Consider the following 23,101-nt stretch of genomic DNA (forward strand, 5'->3'; position numbering starts at 1 on the left):
TGAAGAATAAAGCTGAGAGCAAGATGCTGTTTTACACCTGAATCTGTCTTTGTACTGAAGTTACACATTTTTCTTGTGAACCTAACAGGATTATTTTCACGCTCTGACTTGTTTCAGCACCAGCTTAAGTCTGGTGGTGATGTTTGTGTGGGATTTATTGAACAGTACCATGTATAAACTGATTGTCTAGTACACATTGTTTTTTAAAGCTTGTTTAATCAGGAGGGACTGGTGGAATGCATCTAGAAGGTGAGTCATCCTGTGCTATCATAGGTGTTGGAGGCAGATAAGATATTAATTACCAGCTGGAATTCCTTGTCATCCTGCCCAGACAGTAGAGGTTTAGATAACCAGAATATATGTGGTGCAACGGGCTATGGGTAGGTGAGATGAATCCTTCATCTGCTTGATGAGAGCAAACAGTGAGTCACTACATACAACCCTTTCTAAAAGTTGGAGTGTTATTACTGTGCTATCTAAGGATGCAAATGAGGCAATGGTTGCATGGAAAGTAATATCATTTATTAGATCAAACCGATAGAAAAATAGCTAGGTTCTCTACCATGTATTCTTGTTCTGGTTCCCTTAGAGATAATGTATTTGTGTCTTTTTTTCCAATTATCTTATTTAATTGAAAATGTTACTCAAACTCTCAATTAAATACTTTAGAAATACACTGCTGTAATTCAAAGACTGCCAAGCATAAAAATAGACTTAATTCCTCTTTTAATTTTTTTGAGAGGAAGTTCCTCTCTGATTTTTATTTCGTGGCCAAATTCTTCAGGCCACATCTGACATTTTTCTTACAACTGAAGTTAAGGTGACCCATAATTAATTTTTCTTTTTTTCTCTCTAAGTCAGTCTGTTTTTTCTTTTGTGCTCTTTCCTTGCAGGCTTTTACATTAAAGATAAATAAAAATTAATTTCCAGTTCTTCAAGGGATCCAGTTAAACTATTCACTCACCACATCATGACATTTATACTGAAGGACTAACATATCTTCTGGATATTTTGATTTGTCAGTTTGGTAATCACTCTAACAGAAGACTGTTGTGGGTTAGGCATTGTGCTGGAGTTCTCAGTGAGGCATGTTTTTTCTACCAAGTGTTGAGGTGTTCAGTTCAGTCCTGCAACCTATCAGTAAGTTGCACAATCCATCCTATTCAAAACACAACACAGCGACACAAAGCAGCAAGGGAGGTACATTTCCTGTTTCTGTACTGTGGTTGCTCTTCCTTTGTGTAACATCTGCAATTCCTATCTTTTGTTGCTCACCTTCCTTTAGTTTTAGAAATGCCAAATGCTTCTGAGTGATCATGCCAGATCTTGCTATTTCTTATCTGACCACCACCTTCATCTGTATCAGTCCTTCCCACTGCACTGTTCAGCTGCCTTCTTACTGATGACTTTTTGAGTTCAATCCAATACTGTTCTTATATGCAAGTGATTATGCATAAAAACTCATGAGTTTTTCTCAAATGACTCCACCATTTAACTCAGCTCTTTAAGTTGTGCTGTTCTGAAGCCAGGAACGTGAATTTGCTGCTATACAAATGAAGCTTGTCTTTCTGGGATAGTCATTTTTATTGTGTTCATGTTGTTTTAGACCTCCTGGAGAGCTCTTCATTGTTACTAGGATTTCATACTCCTTCAGGGTTAGGAGAATTTCAGCAGAAATTATCTGATCTCCAGTTTCTTGTATTTTTCTGCAGGTTGCAGACTCGTACAAGTTTACCTCTTATCTACCCAGTTGACTGTGAAGGCAGATAACACATCTTTGCAACCAAATGTCAGTTTTGTGGTCACCCTTTTAAAAAGTGCTATTCCTTCTTGCTTGCATCATATTAAAAGGCAGTTTTAGGCTCTCTAAAAAAGGCTCTCTACTTTTTTTTCTTTTTTTTTAATTTTCCTTTTTTTAAATTTATTTATTTATTTATTTATTTATTTGCTTCTGAGTAAACTTAACTGTGTTTCTCTTTGGTTGCCCAGCTGAACTTGTCCCATGTAATCATTATATTCCGCTTCTTGTCATGTGGCAAAGAGGATTTAAAAAATTGGTGATTTTTTCTTGCTTGGATTCGTACATGTTATTGTTTCTACCAGCACCTTATGTTACTGTGAAAGGAAAGTTTTGCTTAATATTTATGTGAAGTGTTAAGATGCAGGTAAAAATGTAATATCTTAGTTCAGCATGGCATCTTCGAAAAATAGTTTCACTTGGAAAAAATGAAAAACAAATAAAAAATCAACACTTTGCTGTGTTTTTTCCAACAAGTCCATGCATACGCTAAGTTCTGGTGCACTGGAAGGGCAGAGTGCTGTAGTACTAACTAAGCAATTTTGCTATAAAACAAATTGAATCTTAAGTGTCCAGGGAAATAATTTGCTTTAAAATTTCATTCTGCATATCCACTAACTCTTTGGGATGTCTCACTCTTTCCCTTCACAGGTGTTTGAGTTTAAGGGTGCAAGAACCTGAGAAAAGAGAGGATACAAAAGAAAAAAAAAAAATTAAAAATCTCCCTCTAACTGTACCTATAGGGAAATAGTGATAAATGAATATTTAAATGAAAAGGAAATGGGCTATCCCACAGAAATTCAGTTAATTACACGCAGAGAAAGATACTTTGTCTGTTGTCTGTAGAAGCCATTTGTTTTCAGAAATAAAAAAAGGAAATTAAAGGACGCATCTTAAGTTTCAAATAATGTACCTTGGAATCAATGACAGATAATGTAAAAATGTTCCTATTCTTTCGAAAGACGAAAATGCTGGTTGCAAGGGATAATAATGAACACCATTCTTTATCCAAATGATGGAAAATACCAGTCTGTTATCGTGTGTTTTTGATTTCACACTTAATATATTTTTTCACTTATAGAATAACTTTGATTTCTCAGTCCTGGCTTTGAAAAATACATGGTTTTATTTCTTTCTTTTACGGTAATGCTTTTCTTTAATACGCTTGCCTTGTTCTGTATGTGAGTACCAGCAAGGCCTATTACCAAGATGAGAAAGACAGAAGAGTAATCTTCTTGCAGTATCTCTGTACTACTTCTGCAACTTTCCCTATGCAGCCTTTGTTAATCCAATTCTTGAGTCAAAGGATAAATATACTGTGGATTTGTAGGCTTTCAGTGGTATGGAGAGTTTCTATCTGAAAAGTATTCAAATATTCCATTTGTTTCCTGCATGTTGTGAGATTTTCAGACTATTTTATACTCGGTATTGTTACTTAGTATCAAATAGCTACACCAAATGAAAACCAATGTATTTTTGGTAACGGAGGAACAGCAAGTTCTGGAGGGTTTAAAATAGATGACATTTGATACCAATAATAGCCCGGTGCAACTTAGCAGTCCTGAGAAACTATTCAAAGCAAAATGGAGGGCAGTTCTATACTCCAGGCTTTCACTAACATTTATTTTGCCATTTTTGCTTTGTTTTGCTTCAAACTTTTAATTAAGATTTCCTTGGCTCTGCTGACTCATTTCTATATTGTTAAAGGCAACAGAAAAGAGGCTGCCAGGATAGCAGAAGAGATCTATGGAATAGTCCCAGGTAAAGTAAAAATATAGACATTCTTAACAGGCAGACGTCTATTAGCTACATATTTATAACTTTGGGATTTAAGTCATAGAGATTCCATAAAACAAAGAGTTTGTTGCTAAGTGCATAGGGTGAATGTTTTAACCTGACGTGCCTTTCACTTCTGAGGTCTTTGCAGTGTTGGTATGTGTTGGCATGTGATAGGTGTGCAAAATTTGAGACTGCAACAGCTACCCAGCTCGAATGAGGACGACATTTGCTCAAGGCACTGCAGTAGATAAAAAGATTGTTCTAGGAGGCATGGCATTCTTTGGTTTGGGGTTACGGATGGCTTTGTTATGTTTACCGACAGAATATTTAGGGAAAACTTTTGTTGTGTTGATTTCCTGAAAGAAAGCTCCAGGAGGTTATAACTAATTATTTTGTGAATTTACGTCAACAAGTCAGGCCATAAAAATGAATAAATCTGAAATGGTTTTGAAAATTATATGTTGCAGGAATATGTTGTACTTGCTATGCCACTTAGCTGGTCATTTCATATTTTTGGGTTTCTTTTTTTCCCCAAGTGGTTTTACCTCCATTGCATCACTCCTGTGCATGTGTCTATATAAAATAACATATAGATATTAGAAGTACTGGAAATGCAAATACCCAATTAAAATGACACAGTATTTTAAATTTACTACTAATGAAAGCATGTTTTCCAGCCTGAAGATTTCTTTCAGCATTGTGACATTTCAGGCCTTTATGTGACTCAGTTTTGGACACTTGCTTCCTGATGAACTGAGCTGCCACAAACAGGTACAGGAAAGTGAGTGGAACTGTCTGTGGTGCAAGATGGTCACCCAAAGCACCGCTGTCCAAGAGAAATATGGCAGCAAAACATTTCTTACAGAGCATTTATACTCAGGAATGTCTGTCTCTGGGTTATTAACTTGTGTGTTGTTCTCTAGAGTATAAGTCCAATTATTTATTGCTGCCACTTTTTTTCCTGGTGCATTCATACAATTGCAGTCAGATGTTGACAAACACCAGCTTTCCCTTTGTACAGGTTCTTAGCAAAGTGTCTTGAAATTGAGCAGACTAAAACTTTTTTTTATCTGCAAGTTGCCATTTGCAAAAGCCATTAAGGATAATCTTTCAAAATATAGGACCACGTGACACTGTTGCTGGGGCACTGGATTGGGTTACAGGCAGAGTTTCACAGCGACTTCTCTTTGCAGTGTGGTGCAACAGAAGTGCTCCCAAACTTAACTTAAAGATAAGTTATCCTTGACTTAGAAAAGACAGTGCTTTCCAACATGTCACTTACAGCCCTGGAGGGAAGAAGTGCTCTGTATGGGAACTATATTTGCCACACATTTCAGGGAGGTAGGTTGCTGTGGCTAGCATGGAAGTATGCAACAGCATGTGTTCTCATGAAGCATGTGTGTGCATACACATGCCTTCACAATGCATGTGAAAAGCGCTTACACATGCTCTACAATATGCATAGGAGTTTTAATAAGGCAATGAAGCTGTTACCTTTGAACTCTCCTGGTGGACGAGGCCCCTACTTTTTGTCATTAGTCTTCTAACTTTCTGAACTGAGCTTGCCTATTTCAGACACCAGCATGAGGAGGGAGCTGGGATTTTTTGGATGTTTTCATTCAAATCTTTCTCCATCTCTACCTGTTTCCATCATTTTGCTTAGTGAGTCCTACTTGGCCCACAGGAGCCTGGCTGCACACTGTGCTGGCTGTCCTTCTACACCATCCTCCTGCTGTTGGAGCCCAGGGACAGCTCCTTAAGTAAATGGAGAGAAAAGTGAAAACACTATTTAAAACTGTAACGCCACCACAAGGTGAAGTACTAAGGTAATGAAAACACACTACAAGAATGCTAAGGGCTGCTGGAAACTCCTTAAAGCAATGCTGGCTTTAAACCAGAGGGTGATATAGGCCTTTTAGGTCAACCTCCTCTCCTCCTCCTTGGCAACTCTTTGGCAGTCTCTGGTGTACTATCTGTCCTTGGTCTGAAATCCCTAGGAATGTTCACATGCCTCTCATTGAGATTTCTTTGCCTCAAGTAACATCCGGAATGGAGATATATCACCTTTTCCTTTCTCCCTGTTGTGCTGTGTAGTGAAAATAATTAATGGGATGTGGATTTCAAGCACTATGCTTGTGGGGCTATTGTACAATAGAGCACAAATGCAAACACTGGTATTGTTTCTGTTCTCTGGCAGGTTAAATGCACTCCATCTGAGCTGGCTATAAGTATAGGTAGCAGCTAGACAGACTTATTTTGTGGCACATAAATAGATTAGAGTAAGGAAAAGAAGAAACCTGCAAGAAGAATTCTGCACAGTTCAACAGCTTAAAATGATTAAGGAAAGAAAATGAAAGCTTGGGCAGGATCTGTTTTTTTCATGTCTGTTCTGAAAACTTTAAGTGAGGAGGAGGATGAAACTTGTTACCTACCTGTCTGAGCTAGAGAAGTCATTTGTGAAATTGTCAATTTGGGAAATAAAGCAGACAGAGTCATGCTAGAATTCATTTGATGGACAGAGCATCCCAGTGTCTCTCTGCTATGAAACCCTTAATAAAGTGAAGGGCACTGGAATATGACTTGTGACAAAAGCTCTCTAGAACAGACAGAAGCTGATATCTTTTACAACGTGAGTGCTGCAGGGCTCTGAAGTCTTTGGTTGAGTCTCCAGCAGCATTAAAACTGTGATCTTTGCTGAAGTGTGTTCTTAGCTATTTTTCAAAGCTGGTGTTGAGGCGCCTTACCGAGTGGCCAACCTCTGGAGTGCTGAGCCTTCAGCTGCTCTGCTGAAATCAATTTATCTACAGTTTCGCTGCTGACACTACATTGATTTGAAACCCATTTTGCATTTCCATGTCACTGCACTTCCCCCATCCTCCCAGGGGAAATACCTGTTGCATAACTGAATTAACTTTTATGAATTTGCTGTTTTAGGCAGCTGGGCGGACAGATCCCCTCTGCATGATGCTGCCTTCCAAGGACGCCTCCTGTCTTTGAAAACCTTGATTGCACAGGTAAAAGCCTGCAGGGTTAGGAAGCAGCATGGTTTCTATTGAATTGTATCTGAGTCAGTGAGCTGGTAACAGTCTGCAGCAGGCATAAGAAATACAGTCATATAAATAATATACCCCCATGCACGCCCTTGGACATGGATTGGCTGCTTAGTTAAGATGCTGAGGACAAGCCCAGGACAAAGACTGCTATTGCTTGTAGCTGTATGATAAACAATGATGCTTGTGCTCTTTTTTCAATGATAAATTGTGCAAACTGGGCTTGGGGAGAACAAGAATAATGTATACATCATCTATTTGAAGGAGAAAAAAAAAAACACAACAAAAAACAGCACCAACAAACCAACAATAGAAATCTGTAAAAATATGCATTGCTTTATAAAACAACTATCATAATCATAACATATCTAAAAGGAGATCTGTCGGCCTCAAACTCTGTTCCAACAGCAACCACAAGTTCAGACAAAACAAAGAGAGGAGGAAAGAACTTACGAGAAAGGATAAGAAGTATGGTAAGAATATAATCAGCTGTAAGGAGGTCACAGTTGTGCTTTGCCATTTTTTCTCCTTATCACCCTTATTCAAACCCAGGTCTCTAGTCTGGCAAAAGTGAGTAATTTCCCCCAGCTGTTGCTGATTTCCCAATGCTCTCACTCATCTAGTTCCCTCTGTAAAGCCATTTTATACAATAAGAAGTGGTAGATCCCTTCTATCTTCATCTGTTCTGTCTTTACACCATCCTGGTCATGGCAGGCACCTGGTGTTGTGGTTTAACAGTGGAGGCCTCTGTTCTTCACTGGTTATGGTTATACATAGGAGGACTGCCAGATGTTACGGCTATACATTTTTTATTTAATCTACCCTTTGTCCTGTTCCCAAAGACATTAATTTTAGGAGCGAAGAATGAGGGTCCTTGCTGATGGAATGAGGTAGATGCAGTAATGTCTATGGAGTTTGAAATGGAGATGAGTCACTAGTTGGGTAAAGTTCTTCACGGAGTACCATAGATATTGCTCAATAGCTATGCTATTAGCCTAAAATGAAGTGGAGAGCTATAATTTAGGGTATGTATAGGACACTCAAAAGTCTCTACCTTTGGATTACAGTTCTTTAGATAGTCAGAAAGGCTTCTGCTCTTCAAGGATTAATATTAGGAGCTGTTTGTGCCTTTGAGGAGATGGAGCACTGAAGTTTTAAGAAAGCTCAAGGACTCAGCAATGCTTGATCCAGCACTGAAAGTAGCATCTTGTTTTTGAGATATACTAGTAAGAATGTATACTCACATGAGAACAAGTTAATGCCAACATTATTTTGCAGACAGCTATAGAAAGATCTATAACTTGGTCTCCATTTAGTAATGGAGGGGACTGCTGTTTTATCCAAGATATCAGTACTTATTCATTCATTTGCAAGGAATTATTTTAATTTGTTAAATTTATATCTGAATAATTAATAAGAATAGCTCTCTTCTTATCAGGAGCCTCTAGAAAAAATCTCTCTTGAAGGAGTGTACTCATCAGTAAGCATAAAATATCTATATAATTATGAAATGCAATAGTCTCAACATTTTAAAAAAGATTTTATCTGCTCATGCATTGATGTAATGTGCAGGAAAAATTTATCTACAGCCTTCGCATGAACAGTGCTTTCACATTGCTGAAAAAATGATTGTTTTCCTATCACTAAATTTCTATCTTGAAGTGATTACAGTGGCTGTTTTTAATGCTTATTGCAGCAGGATTGGTGACTTTTACAGTGTTATGTTGCACACTGATATTAATGTCTACTGAAAGCCTTTGTAGCTGCGTACTAAACAGTGCACTGCTGCCATCTCGTGAGCTGCCACGTCTATAGCACACTGAACAGAGGGGAAATGGTCTTAAGGAAGACACTCAGTCCTACTTCAAGGCCTGTTCTCACATGCAGCTGTGAAATATCACGAGGAGATTCAGCTGCATTTTGGGGACAGCACACATGGCAGTTTCTTTCTGGATGAGGCTGGGAATGTGACCACTGAGGATAAGGAAAAGGCGGAGGTTCTGAATGCCTTCTTTACGTCTGTCTTTAAAAGTCAGACCAGTTATCCTCAGGATACCCCTCTCTCTGACCTGGTAATCTCGGCCGGGAAGCACACTAACCCCCCTGTGATTCTGAAAGAAACAGTCAGAGGCCTACTGCTCCAGCTGGACTGTCACAAGTCGATGGGGCCAGATGAGATCCACCCGAGAGTGCTGAGGGAACTGGCGGAGGTGATAGCCGAGCCGCTTTCCATCATCTATCAGCGCTCCTTGTTGACTGGTGAGGTCCCAGATGACTGGAGGCTTGCCAATGTGACTCCCATTTATAAGAAAGGTCGTAAGGAGGATCCGGGGAACTACAGGCCTGTCAGCCTGACCTCGGTGCCAGGGAAGGTTATGGAGCAGATTGTCTTGAGGGAGATCATGCGGCATGTGCAGGGTGACCGGGGGATCAGGCCTAGCCAGCATGGGTTTATGAAGGGCAGGTCCTGTTTGACCAACCTGATCTCCTTCTATGATCTAGTGACCCATCTGGTGGATGAAGGAAAGGCTGTTGATGTGGTCTACCTAGACTTCAGCAAAGCCTTTGACACTGTCTCCCACAGCATTCTCCTGCAGAAGCTGGCAGCCAGAGGCTTGGATGGGTACACTCTTGGCTGGGTAAGGAGCTGGCTGGAGGGCCGGGCACAGAGAGTGGTGGTGAATGGAGTCAAATCCAGCTGGCGACCGGTCGTGAGTGGTGTTCCGCAGGGGTCGGTGCTGGGGCCTGTCCTCTTCAATATCTTTATTGATGACCTCGATGAGGGCATCGAGTGCACCCTCAGTAAATTCGCAGATGACACTAAATTGGCTGGAAGTGTGGATCTGCCTGGGGGTAGCGAGGCCCTACAGAGGGATCTGGACAGGCTGGAGAGCTGGGCTGGAGCCAATGGAATGAGTTTCAACAAGGCCAAATGCCGGGTCCTGCACTTCGGCCACAACAACCCCAGGCGACGCTACAGGCTTGGGGCGGTGTGGCTGGAGGACTGCGTAGAGGAAATGGACCTGGGGGTATTGATTGATGCTCGGCTGAACATGAGCCGACAGTGTGCCCAGGTGGCCAAGAAGGCCAATGGCATCCTGGCTTGCATCAGAAACAGTGTTGCAAGCAGGAGCAGAGAGGTGATTGTTCCCCTATATTCAGCACTCGTGAGGCCGCACCTCGAGTACTGTGTCCAGTTTTGGGCCCCTCACTGCAAGAAAGATATTGAGGCCCTGGAACGTGTTCAAAGAAGGGCAACGAAGCTGGTGAGGAGTCTGGAACACAGGCCATATGAGGAGAGGCTGAAGGAGCTGGGAATGTTCAGCCTGGAGAAGAGGAGGCTCAGGGGAGACCTTATTGCTCTCTATAACTTCCTGAAGGGAGGTTGTAGTGAGCTGGGGGTCGGCCTCTTCTCTCGTGTCATTAGGGATAGGACCAGGGGGAATGGTTTCAAGCTACGCCAGGGGAAATTCAGGCTGGACATGAGGAAGTATTACTTTTCAGAAAGGGTGGTCAGGCACTGGAATGGACTGCCCAGGGAGGTGGTGGAATCACCGAGCCTGGGGGTGTTCAAGGAAAGACTGGATGTTGCGTTGAGGGACATGGTTTAGTAGGAGCTATTGGGAATAGGTGAACGGTTGGACTGGGTGATCTTTTAGGTCTTTTCCAACCTTAGTGATTCTATGATTCTATGATTCTATGATTCTTGGTTTCTTGCGAATAAACCTGGTGTCTGTTTCTGTGGGAAGAGATACAAGAACCGTCATTTGTGGGAAATGCTGATAATGAAGCATTGTGACTCCAATTCTTTTCTTCCAGTGTAAAACCCCTTCCAACCCAACCAATCTATGATTTTACCATTCTACAATTGTATGATTCTGTGAACTACACTGGGTACTCAATATAGTCAGTGTATGTATTTTTAGCATGGAACCCACCTAACCGAAAACTACTTTGAGATAAGCAAAATCAGATCCTAAGGGTGCCTGTTTCCCCAAAATGATGGAGCCCAAGGGTCCAATTGAATTCTGAACTATAACCATTACCAGCTACAATGCCTGGGGTCAAGCAGCAGACAGCAGTAACAGGACCCACATGCATCCCTAGCCACTGCCTAGCTCTCTGTCCTGGGCCCAGTCACTGCTGGTGCCCCAGGATTGCCACGGAGTTTGGCCAGGCTCTCTCCTCATGCCCCATACTCTACCTTGCAGGGTTTCAATGTGAACCTGGTAACAACAGATCGAGTCTCAGCTCTTCATGAAGCCTGTATGGGTGGCCATGTGGCCTGTGCAAAGCTGCTGCTGGAGAACGGCGCACACGTGAGTCCTGGGCTGGTGGCAATCACCCCAGGGAAAATTATATACGGGTTTTTGTTTTGTTTTGTTTTGTTTTGTTTTGTTTTGTTTTGTTTTCCCCCATAGTCATCATTAAAATTGCCTCTGGTTTTCTGAGGAATATTTTGGGAATGTCATGTAAGTAAAAATAGATGTGCTTAAATAAATGAGACAGCTTATCCATTATTGAAATAACTTCCCCAGCTGGATCTCAGGTAGGATACACATTAAAAACTGAGATACCCAAATAGGATGATGTATATGAGAGCATGTTTCATTCAGCTGGGTTACACACTTTTCAAGCGCTGTTTACATGGCAAGAAACTGAGCAACACTAAAACAGGAAATCAGGCTATCTTGCAGAAGAAAATACATGAATTAACTTCCTATACTGTACAACCAATTTCAGTCTCATTGAAAGATGAAGAAGAAACTTTCTGCTCAATTTTACTTGATTTTGTTATACAAGTGGCATTACCTTTTCTTAATTAGAAGGTGGCACTACCTTTTCTTAATTAGAAGAATCATCTCTGAACTGTCTGTTGCTGACCTATGAAAAACAACCTGTTCGTGGTACATAAAGTCTTTTGGTTTTCATGTTCCAATTTGATGCTTGCCTTTAAGTTCAACAAGACCTAGTGCACTTTGGCCACAACAACCCCAGGCGACACTACAGGCTATGGGCAGAACCTAACTGTAGCTCTTTATCTCCCATCTCTGTATGTTGTGCTGTATGCTTGCAGAACCCATTGTTCTTTGTTCATCTTGCATAATAATAATAATAATAATAATAAATAAAGGACTGCAGATTTGCTGCATAAATTGTCTCTGAGTGTTTGCTAGGCAGTCAGACCTTACAGCTGCTGCAGCATAGCACAACACAGGACTATGCTCTCCCAGTGGAGAACCACAGATGATGGCTCTTGCCAGGTATCTATGTTGGATGTCAAGGAAGGAAATGCTTTCTGTCTTACACACACATATTTGCATAAACACAAACCATTTTGACCTCTTTTTCTGTTTGGGATTATGACAGTGTTTCTGTGAATATGTCCTTTGCTGGAAATGTGTTTTCAGATGAATGTGTTAAATGTGAAATATATTTTCATTTAAATATCAGAGTTGTCTGAGCATGTAATAGACTTGGGCTGGTACAAAATAGGCAATACTCAGGTTTTCTGCATTAAAAAGAAATAATCTGCATTTTCTGAGCAACCCTAGGAGGGTCACTCATAACAAGCAATGATGTGGCCTTATGGCACTAAGTGCCTGGGAAAGAGAGCAGAGCTCAAAGGAGAATGTTACATGTGTTGTCTCACACTTTGAAAGTTGCAAACCAAATCAACTCTGACATTAAACGACAAGCATTCTAGTTGAGCACATGACGCATGCTGTAAGGGCGTTGCTCTTATACTGGATTGTTCTGAGCATGTCCTGCTGTTTCAGGTCAACGCAGTCACCATTGATGGGATCACTCCTCTCTTTAATGCCTGCTGCAGTGGCTCTGTGGCTTGTGTAAACATGCTGCTTGAATTTGGAGCCAAGCCACAGGTTGGGAACCACCTTGCTTCACCCATTCATGAGGCAGTCAAGAGAGGTAACAGTCTGTGAGTGAAGCTAACAGCAACTAAGTGTGCAATGCATCTCTTATTGGCTTCAAAACATTTACTTCCCCCCCAAAAAACTTATACAACACAGATAAATGTGCTTGGCTTACTCCCACCTCTTATGCCTCATTGGTTGTACTTGGGTGTATTCTGCACTGTGTCACTGCAATTAAGTGATAGTTCTCTTTTGCTGCACAGGACACCGAGAGTGCATGGAAGTTCTTCTGGCTCATGGAGTTGACATTGACGAAGAAGACGTGCACTATGGGACCCTGCTGTATGTTGCTTGCATGTACCAGAGGACAGACTGTGTCAAGAAGCTGTTGGAACTTGGTATGTCCAGAGAAGGAGCTGGGGGAGAGCTAGGGTAGTATAAGCCATCCCAATTCCATCCAAGTTACCCCCAATGTCATAAACATTTTGAAGGATTTCTGCAAGAGATTTTTGGACAGCTTGAATCTGTGAGATAATTAAAATTTCACTTGTATTCATGAAGAATACATGTCCAGGGAGGTGGTGGAATTACCATCCTGGGAGATGTTGAAGAACCGTATAGATGTGGTGCTGAGGGATATGGTTAGTGGGCATGGTGAGGATGGGCTGACAGTTGGACTTAATTATTTTAGTGGGGTTCTCCAATCTTTATGATTCTATGAAATTAGAATCTCCCTACTGGAAAATTCTAATTACAGAGATCTACCTGAGACCATTTGTATGTGAAAGTAAACCAGAGTTTTCTAAAACAATGGCAGGAAACAGAAAATATCAGCTATTATTGATGACCAAAATCAAGTCTTTTGATTATGAAAAATTAAACTGCCATGCTAAACATTAACCTCATTTTCTTCTCAGCTAATGATGAAAACAGCAGTAAAGATGCTTGAAAAAATAATCTCTGTAGGCCCAGACACAATATATAAGATAGTGTACATTTCTACTGTTGACGCTTGCTGGAAGAACGGCTCTGCTGCACATGGCTAGCTCAGGGCAACCATTTTGCTAGCTGTGCTCTCAAAGTTATTACAGGCACCTAAAGGGTGTTTTCCTCCCTCTAACTAAAATAACATAATCTAAGATATTGTTTAATACTAACAAATTTGTCATAGGTTTTGATCAGTGATCATTCAAGGCCAGGCTGGATGTGGCTCTGGGCATCCTGGTCTAGTGGTTTGCAACCATGCGCATAGCAGGTGTGTTGAGACTAAATGATCGTTGTGGTCCTTTTCAACCCAGGCCATTCTATGATTCTATGATTCTATGGTTCTATGATTCTATGATTCTATGATTCTATGATCATCTATTGGGTTGACAGTCTAAGAACTTCAGTGGTTGACCAGCTTCGCCTGTTGTAGAGAGGACTCAGTGGACCAGTAGACACTTATACAGAGAATATTTGATCTGAGTTTTGCACTGATGTTACAGAGTTGTCACAGAGGCCTGGGTGCCACTTATCCCCTTCATTTATTGAGGCTACCAGTGGATATCCAATCTGTGTAGTGCAAGGTCAGATATTTCTTGCTTTTTCCTTGAACCAACCCTGCATTCTTCTTCTCCCAAGGAGCCAATGTCAATGCAGGGAAGCTACTAGACACTCCTCTCCATGCAGCAGCAAGGAAATCCAGTGCAGAGATAGTTGTCTTGCTGGCAGACTATGGTGCCAACCTGAAATGCAGAAATGCTGAACTCAAATGTGCCCTGGACCTTGCCATACCCAACAGCAAAGTGGAGCAGGCACTTCTACTTTGTGAAGGTAAAGGTTTCTTTTGCCTTTTCCCCTTTGCCTTTTCCCCTTTGTCGTTTCAAAGTAGAACAGTATAAATTTTTTACCTAAAGCTGTTTTCTTAATGAACTTAATCTTGTCTGTAAGTTCTCTTTTGATTTCAAGCCTGTATCAAACTACACAGAAATGAGCAAGCAATCTCTGTTTTCTTGCCAGATCTTCTCCAAATTAGAGTTTTAGTGAGCAAATTGGCTAGTTATTCTGTGCCTTTGTTTTCCATTTATTGAAGGTAAATTATTTAAGAGCCAAGACTCTAAGGACTGAGGATTGAAAACTGCCATGAGAGTTTACTCACAGATATTATCACAGCTATTTTAGTATCTTATGTTCAGATAAGTACTGTGGCTCAATGACCTTCTTCCTGGAAAAAAACAAAAAAAAACAAAACAAAAACCAAAAAAATGCCAACAAATGTATGTTTATGGGACTGCGATCCAAGCAGAAACCAGTAATACCCTTTGCAGCTTACATGCAGGCTCTCCAATATTTCTAGTTATCTTCCCAATCTAATTGAATAAACTTCTAAGCAGAAATAAATCTAACACTTCTTGTGCCATTTTCACTTCTGCCCCATATAACCAAAACTTTGTGCATTTCCATCCCTGGAGAAGAGACATGCTTTGTTAATTCCCCCTGTCCTCTAATCTCCATGTTTCCTAGCTCACTTGTCTCCTGCTAGCTGGTCTGTGCCCCAGGTTTCTGCCTTCCTGGTCACAGCTCACTCCCTGCCAGTGGTGAACAATACAATGTGCATAGAAAGCCTAAGAGCTCTTGAATGGTAATTAATGTCAGTGGGGTGTATAAGCTTTGTGTTGGCCTCTGCATGCAGGTGAGTTTTATGGAGGAAGTGAAACACTGGTCCAAGATTCTTCTGTCCCTCTCTCTTTCACCACATTTCACATGGTGATTTAATTTGTCACAGAATGTCATAGAAAGGTTGTAGAATTACATAAGTTGGACAAGACCCCAAAGGATCATCTATTCCAACTCCCAGCTCCACACAAGACCACCCCAAATTCAAACCTTGTGTGTGAGAGCTTTGTCCAAACATTCCTTGACCTCTGACACTTGGAGCCATGCCCACCTCCCTTTGGTGAAGAACCTTTCCCTAACCCTGACACAGCTCCATGACATTCCCTCAGGTTCTATCATTGTCACGTTCAAAAACTTCTGGAGGACATTTGCTTGAATGCTTCTCACTTCTTGTGACTTCCGTCCCTGTGTCTGAGGTGTTCAGGCCTGAGCAAAAGCAGGTGTCTCACTTCAGTTGCCTGGTGTAATTAAGAGCTTCTGTAGATAAATAACTATGCCAGCATTAAAAATCTCCTCCCTTCCTGAGCCTCTGCTTGATTTTTACTCTGAAGTTGTACCCCCATCCTCCCTCACAATCAGGTGGGCCATAGGGTCTGTCAGTTACTGCTGGCTCTTCCCTTCTCAGAAGTGAAGATTTCTCTGTACCTTATATAGACTCCTTCAGTCTTACTTGCAGACACTTTTCTGTATCCAACATCTACAACTCCCTCACCTCATCTGTGTTTTCCGACGTCGTTCTGTTTGAAAGAAGGACCCTAGGGAATTCCCTTCAAGAGTTTTCTTTATTCCTCCTGACTTTTCTTCCCTGCTTATTATTTACATGTCTTCTTTTAAATGTTCATCTTCCTACCTATTATTTGATGTGAAATATAAAATGTTTCCATTTTCTTAATTGTCGTGGGAGGTGATAGCTTCTTTTCTCCCTTCAGTGATGGTAGCTCAAGTACTCTTTTCTACAAATCCTACAAATTTCTATAAATTTATTCTCTGAGGGGAATTAGCAACCAGCTTAGGTGCCTCCATTTTCCTGTAGTAAAAGCAGACTTTGGTGAATCTCCTCTGGGGCTGGGAGCTCTATCCTGTTCACCCCACTGGGGACAGCACCATGGTCTGTGGTGACAAGCAAACACCCAGAAAATGAGTCTGTGGACAACTTTGCTGTCAGTGGGCTCTCCAGTTTATAATAAGATACTGTCACAGAGTGCAACATTTCCCTCATGGCTCAGGAAGTGCCAAACCCTGCACAGGAGCTATACATCCTGGCAATGTCTCTAGTGCAAACTTCTATATGGAACTTTTAGTATTTGCTCAAGAGAAGATTCAGAAAAGCCTAGCTGTGCATGCATAAAAATGCTTTTAGTGTTCAAAGGTTTCGAGCTGCTGAATCAGTTTTGGCAAAATAGGTCAGCAGTGTATGTTGCTCTCCTTAACTTTCAGAAAGTTGTTGTGCAGTTCTCAATTTGATTTTCAAACCTTGCTGCTGTTTTTTACCTTCTGACTTATACTGGGGATGAGGGTGCTAGGGATGAGGGTGCTTGCTCTTTTGTTTTTTTTCTTGTCTTCCAGGCCCTGCCAGCCTTGCCCAGCTGTGCCGATTGTGTATCAGAAAGCATCTGGGTCGATCGTGCCTATATGCGATCCATAAGCTGCACCTGCCTGAGCCGCTTGAGAACTTTCTCCTACACCGATAAGCCCATGACTATCTTTGCACTGGAAAAGAAAGAGGAGCAAAAGGTTGTGTACTCCAAAATTATTATATCAAAGTAAAAAAAATCAAAGACATCATTTACTGTCTACTCTGGGTACCAAACATGGCTGCAGATTGTGTACATTGAAGCCAGTGGAAAACATCTTTTCACAGACACTGAATGGTGTGGATACAGCTCCCCCACAGTTTATTGCCACATCTATTTTTACTTAATTGAGAAGTCGTAATACATGAACAACTCAATCAATGTGTTTGTAGATAGACATGCAGTCATCCATCCACAGATACACACACAGGATTTCCCCTGCAATTAGTGTTGTCTAATGATTATAGGTGAGTTTTTTTTCCTTTGATATCTGTGCAGCTTCTTCCACTTAATTCTAAAAAGCTCACTGTCAAAATTAAGGCTGTTATTCTTCCACTAGTGCGGGAATGAAAACCTTCAGTAATTAACGTTAGGCATATTTGTGTACTGCACATCTTTTGTCCTCTTTCACTCTGCTTCCTGAGAACTTCCCATGTTCTACTAGAGCTTCCCATGCTCTAGTAGATTCATAGGGACTTCCAGCAGGCTCTGGCTGTCCAGATGTCCCCTTACCTGAGCCCAGCTGCCCTCAACACTAATCCATATTCTCTTCCAAGATGAGAGTGATGTTACCAAATCAGATCTGGGGGCTTGGAGTAAGCCCACAAAATTATTTGTAAGTCTTAAAAAAAAAACCTTGTATCTTCTTAAAAAAAAAAATAATATATATATATTATTTTATATATATATATATTTTAATATTTATAATATTTTAATATTTATATATTATATAAATCTACCTTATTATGAGATCTGGCTCTGTTTGCTATATGAGTAATTTTTGTTAGCTTAATTTGAGGAGAGAACAGCAAGCATTTTCATAGGCATATAGTAGGCCAGCTTTCAGTGTTTGTCCTTTGCAAAGCTTAATGAAAACCAGAGACTGAGTTGCTTCTCCTCCTTTGAACACTTTGATATTTCTCAAGATATGTCCTTGGACTGTAGAGCAAGAGAGGGCAAGAGAGGGTCAGGGTCCCTAAGGATGGTTGTGCATCACCCAAATCTTCTTGTTTGTTATTACCCACTAGGAGAATAAGTTGGCAGGGCATCTGCTTCCTCATCACCTACTCTAGCATCTTTTATCACTGCCCTGGGAGGAGAGAATTTTGAAGGAGATTCTAGCTGTACTAGGAGTTTAAATCTTGTCAGGTTTTTTAGCTTGGATGCAGCAGAATTAAAGCTGTAGACCTCCCCAGCTGAGAAACTTGGTATCCAGTGACTGGTGTCTGCATGGCTATACAAATAAACGTTTATTTTTCCTATGGAGGCTGTTTTGAGGGCAGAAATGTTACTGTGGGCCTGAAAGTTGATAAACTTCAACCACAAAATGGGCAATGGTGTATCACTGGTACAGTAAGACATAGAGGTTAAAGGGCGGTCTGCGTACACATAGCCCAGCTTTGCAGGCCCAAAAGGCTGGTTCACTTTCCAGCTAAGAGTGATTTCTTTATGAGCTATGCATGCTAGTACCAGTTTTCACTGCCCCTACGTTCAAAGTCAGGGGAAATGAGCCTTGCAAGGTATAGTGCAGTGAACGCTTTTCCAGCAGCCACTGAGCTGCTGTCATCACTCCAGCAGAATCAGCCTCTGGTCCAGTGCTAACGCCTTAATTTCACCACATCAGTTTCCCTCCCTGAGACAGAGGACTCACCTTTCCTGTACTTTCCCATGAATCATTCAGTGCAAGTAAGATAAATTGTGCTCCCAGCAGTTTGTGAGACTAGGCCTGCAGCGTTACAGCCAAAAACAAATGTAGTTTTCAGCCTGTGAAGTACCCTGTGTCTGCACATACTGAATGCCCTCTGACAGTGAGAGCTGTTGCCCATAAAGCTTTCTGTGACATGAATGACCTTGTATAGTACAGTATATCATGGATCTCAGAGATTTGAACACTAAATTCTCAAGAGCTTCTGAAAATCAGATGCTATGAAGAAAGAAATGTCATATTAATCAGATGTCTGTAGATCTCTCTCAGGCTTATCCTTGCTTCCAGCTCACCTACTCTGTTTATAAGCTGGTAGTCAGAATGCCATCTGCTGTCCAAGTAGAGAGACAGAGCCTCAGCTGTGTGGGTTGTCAGGCTTTTATTGCAATCAAGGAGTGGAGACAATTTATGGGATCTATTTCAGAACATGTAAAACTGAATTGATTTCCATCTGTGATCATCAGTGAAAGCAGTATTTCACTTGCATAAGATTTTAAATTGAAAAAATGTATCTTCATTAAGGAGATGCAAAGCCTACTCAGCCTCTCAGGAAGGTTTATGTTATGAAACAGCAGAAGCTGCCCTATTTCATTGCTGATATTAACTTCCCATCAAAAATTCACCTCGCCTTTGCATCCTCCCAGAGACATCATTCTTCTTGAAATTCCATATATCAGAGATTCAAGTGGAACAGAGCTTTAATAAATCAAGAGAGAAGTTCAGAAGTCCTCATGTTAAGCAATCTCATGAAAAACTTCACCTATACTTTTTTGTTCTTATCAACAGCATGGTTCAGACTAAAAATTACCCATCTAATTTTCAGTAACTGTGCTTTGTGTTACAACAAAGCATGAAAATATTACCAAGGAAGTAGCTGGAAGCTGTATTTGATTTTTGTTTTGTAAATACGCCATCTCGTGAGGATAAGGAAACACTAGTTATTGTGCTAGGAGTTTGGTAAATCTCATTGGTGATTTTTCCAAATAAGTTTGAAAAATATTTGTCAGATGTTGACAGAGCTTCTTTTCCTTGGGCAGGAGACAGCTAACTAATCATAGAAAGACTGTTTTCTTCAAGATGGGTGGCACCTCCATGCCATTCTATGATCATGTACAGAAACCCATTATTTGGGTGAAATACAACTTTCCTGAGAATGCAGAAGCTTTTCTGTGTTGCAATGTCCACTACTATGCCACAGCTGTAAGACTTTACCCTCTCAAAACTTCCAGTACTGTCTGCTTCCGAGAAAAGTGAAGCAGATCTCAATAATTTCACAGTATCCTGGTTAGTGGAAAGTGTTGGTATTTTTTTTTTCCAAGCTACAAACAGCTATTTTAAGTACAGACTCTTTCAGCTTTAAAGCAGGATCTTCAGCTATAGATGCTCACCAACCATAAATCTTTGTCCCAAGTGTATTTGACAGAAATGTCTTGAAAATGTTACTGATGAGCAGTGTAAACCCAAAAGATTTTCTTTGATTGTTCCCAATCTGTTGATCCACTTTTCAGTTTTATTATCTGTGTTATGAAAGCCAGAAATGTGGACTCAGAAATGTTGATGAAATGAATCTCACAGAATGATAGAATATCTGGAGGTGGAATTGACCCATAAGGATCATTGAGTCCAACAGACATCAAACTAATTAGAAGTTGACTTCAAGCTATCATTCATTACTTAGTATTCTTGTTATTGTGATCCAAAACAAAACAAAGTTAATACCATTTTCATCAGCCCTATCTTTATTTGTAAACCAAAATAAGCAGTCTTCATATCTGTTCTGCCTAGTAAAGGATGCATTTCCATGACTCAAAGCATTTTTACAGTCCTTTTGGTCTTTACTGTATCTTTTCTCACGCCACTAAGCTCTTGTTCATAAGCGTATCTTTCCTCATCAACTTCATTCTGAATTCATATATTTGTTTTCTGGCTTTAAGAATATGACTTTTAATTTCCTCCTTGAACAGTATACCTCTTCAACAGCAGCCATTTTAGTGATCCTGTCTCACTGTCAGATGTGTGTTTCTCTAACTCACTAGGCTGATGTGTTTGGGTCCCCCACTCCACATCTGCACTCTTCAGTGATCTCTTGCGCTGGAGGATGGCCCTGGTGTTTGTAGAGACATTGCCCCTCAACACCTGCACCCTGCAGAGAGGCTTGCATACTCCTCAGCTGCCTTGCTGTCCTTTCAAGAACATGCCTGCACTGGCTACCCTCTTCAAGTACAGCTGGAGCATTTTGCCATGCTTGATGTTCTCCAGGTGTTCTAACTTGGCACCATAAAAGGTCCACATTTCTGTCTCCTGTCTGGTCTCTGGTTTAAGTAGATTCCAAGAAAGCCTTCACTAGGTCTCAGAATTCCACATCGTTTATTCCCATCCCTGAGTTTCTTCTGTCCAGTTGAATCTCACACTCTTAAAGTGAAATTAGAAAGGGAGGAAAATGCTAAGTTGCTCCAACAGTGGTCATATTGCAGGAGCTGAACCTTCCCAAATCAGCCTTGAAGTGTGGACATCCTCCCTACCCGTGCAGATGCAGACTTAGAGGTTGGCTGTTCATCCCTGCTCTTGTGATGGGACATACTTGTGCCTCTTTGTATGGTGGTACTGGCAATCATCTCTTCCCTACTCCGTTTTTCACCAGGGAGCTACAGCCTGGTCAACGTCCATCTCAGAGCATTCTGCTTTTGGACTTCCGCTCACCATTGATATTAGGATTTAATATTGTGCTGACCCTGTGCAAATTCTTGTGAAAACTGCCCAACACTTTCAATCTCAATTCTGGCCTCTCTCTCCTGCAGCACAACTTTGCTGTTGGCACTTATCAGCCCTCTGATCTTTATTGGGTGAAAACCACTGGTTGTGCCCCAGAAAGTCGTTAGGGCATGACTGGCTATTTGGACTGATACTAACGAAATGAAACATGTTCATGGACTTTACAGAAAAATCAGGCTGCCCTGTATGCTGGGCTGACAGTTTATGATGTCGTTGCATTTTTTTTTTCCAAGAAATTAATGATTAGTACAAGCCAATTGCTCCTCTTTGCTGTTTTTGTTTTTTGGTTTTTATTTTTATTTTTATTTTTCTTCAAGAGGTGTATACTTTGTTATTGTCAAATACAGATTATTCTACAAAGAACTTCTGCCCAATTTGATTTCTATTTCTTGAAAATGCCTTTAACCTTAGATTTCATAACATTTGCAGAAACTCTTGATGCACATTGCAAGTGAAGGGGAAACTGTATCAGTTTTGGAATTGAAAAATCAGGAACTGAGGAAGAAAACATAATTTGCATATTCAGCTGTGAATAACATGTGGGAGCTGGGGAGGGATGAATTGGCAGGGCATATCATTCTAGAATTTCAACAAGTAACACATTAGTCAGCAAACCATTGCAACTAATGGTTGCATATTTACCAGCAATGGATAAAGTCTCACATGTGCAGGGGATTTCCTTTTCATCTTACTTTTAAGTGAATTAGACTTATGTTTAAAGAGCTTTTCTTCATGTCAATTTGAGCAAAACTATTGTAAATGCAAAAACCCAGCACACAGTCAGTCTAGCAATTTTTAACAGTACCTTGTCTGCGATATCCTGCAAATATGACTTCCCAGAATCACAAGCACTAACTTGGCTCACTCTCATTCAAGCACAAAATTGAGGTCTGAGAAATAAAATTATGTTCCAGCTATGTAAAAACTAAGAAAACAAGAAAAGTGAATTTGGTATTTATAGTAACAAGGGATTTAAATACTTCTAACAGTAAGATGTACCAGACTCTGGAGTGACTAGGAATTGGATAAAAATGAGACTCCCAAGCCACCCCTTGAGGGTAAGTCAGGGTTTGGACTGGGTTTAAACCCATGTTTTACTGAAACAATCCAATGGACTAATATGGAGGGTTCTACAGTTTCATCCTTTCACATGTAGAGGTTCAGCGGAAAAGATCTGAAGACAGAGAAAGAAAAAGAAGTCTTCTAACCTTTAATATCTTTTCAGGCCTGGAGGCCATGGCTACTTTATCTGAACTTCTCCATAACGCAAGCCGCAGAACCTCACCCAGCAATTGCGCTAACCCAGACTGAGCCCTGGGCTATGGCACGCTTTACAAAACCTGGAGGCACTGAGAGCTTCCCACCTCACCTCTGCCGCTGCCACCCTAGGCCAGGAGATAAAGAGGATGGGAGGCTACTTTGTCTTTTACATGCATTCATTCTTGTCCAGAGCCTGGAGCTGCCAATGTGACCATCTGAGGTGGTGATGGAGGTGCTACATGGCCAAGGCTAGCGGTGTTTATATCTCAGATTGTAGTAAATCAAACTTTTAAAAAATAAGAGGATACATAAGATGAGTAATGACAAAAATTTCTATACCAAGTTTTGTTCTTTTGGCATGTCGGTGAATTATGCCGCATCCTACAGATATTCAGCCATGTATTATTTTA

The 23,101-nt window shown here is 40.8% G+C and overlaps 1 protein-coding gene across 1 annotated transcript; it reads left to right on the top strand.

The window, feature by feature from the left end:
* The first annotated feature begins 3,358 nt into the window (after positions 1-3,358).
* Positions 3,359-23,101, top strand: ASB11 (ankyrin repeat and SOCS box containing 11). The gene is made up of 7 exons (XM_048968910.1): positions 3,359-3,559; positions 6,512-6,591; positions 10,839-10,946; positions 12,408-12,558; positions 12,767-12,901; positions 14,127-14,318; positions 16,728-23,101. The coding sequence occupies exons 1-7, from the start codon at positions 3,382-3,384 to the stop codon at positions 16,850-16,852; spliced, it is 969 nt and encodes a 322-aa protein (XP_048824867.1). The 5' UTR covers positions 3,359-3,381; the 3' UTR covers positions 16,853-23,101.

This window comes from Lagopus muta, chromosome 1 (genome assembly GCF_023343835.1).
Source record: "Lagopus muta isolate bLagMut1 chromosome 1, bLagMut1 primary, whole genome shotgun sequence".
NCBI lineage: Eukaryota > Metazoa > Chordata > Aves > Galliformes > Phasianidae > Lagopus > Lagopus muta.

Bases quoted from the DNA above. Each gene is read 5' to 3' on its own strand.
- ASB11 (XM_048968910.1), top strand. From the start codon at position 3,382: ATGGAGGGCAGTTCTATACTCCAGGCTTTCACTAACATTTATTTTGCC. The intron at 3,560-6,511 runs GTAAAGTAAAAA...TTGCTGTTTTAG, and splicing joins GATCTATGGAATAGTCCCAG to GCAGCTGGGCGGACAGATCC. The intron at 12,559-12,766 runs GTAACAGTCTGT...TTTGCTGCACAG, and splicing joins TCATGAGGCAGTCAAGAGAG to GACACCGAGAGTGCATGGAA.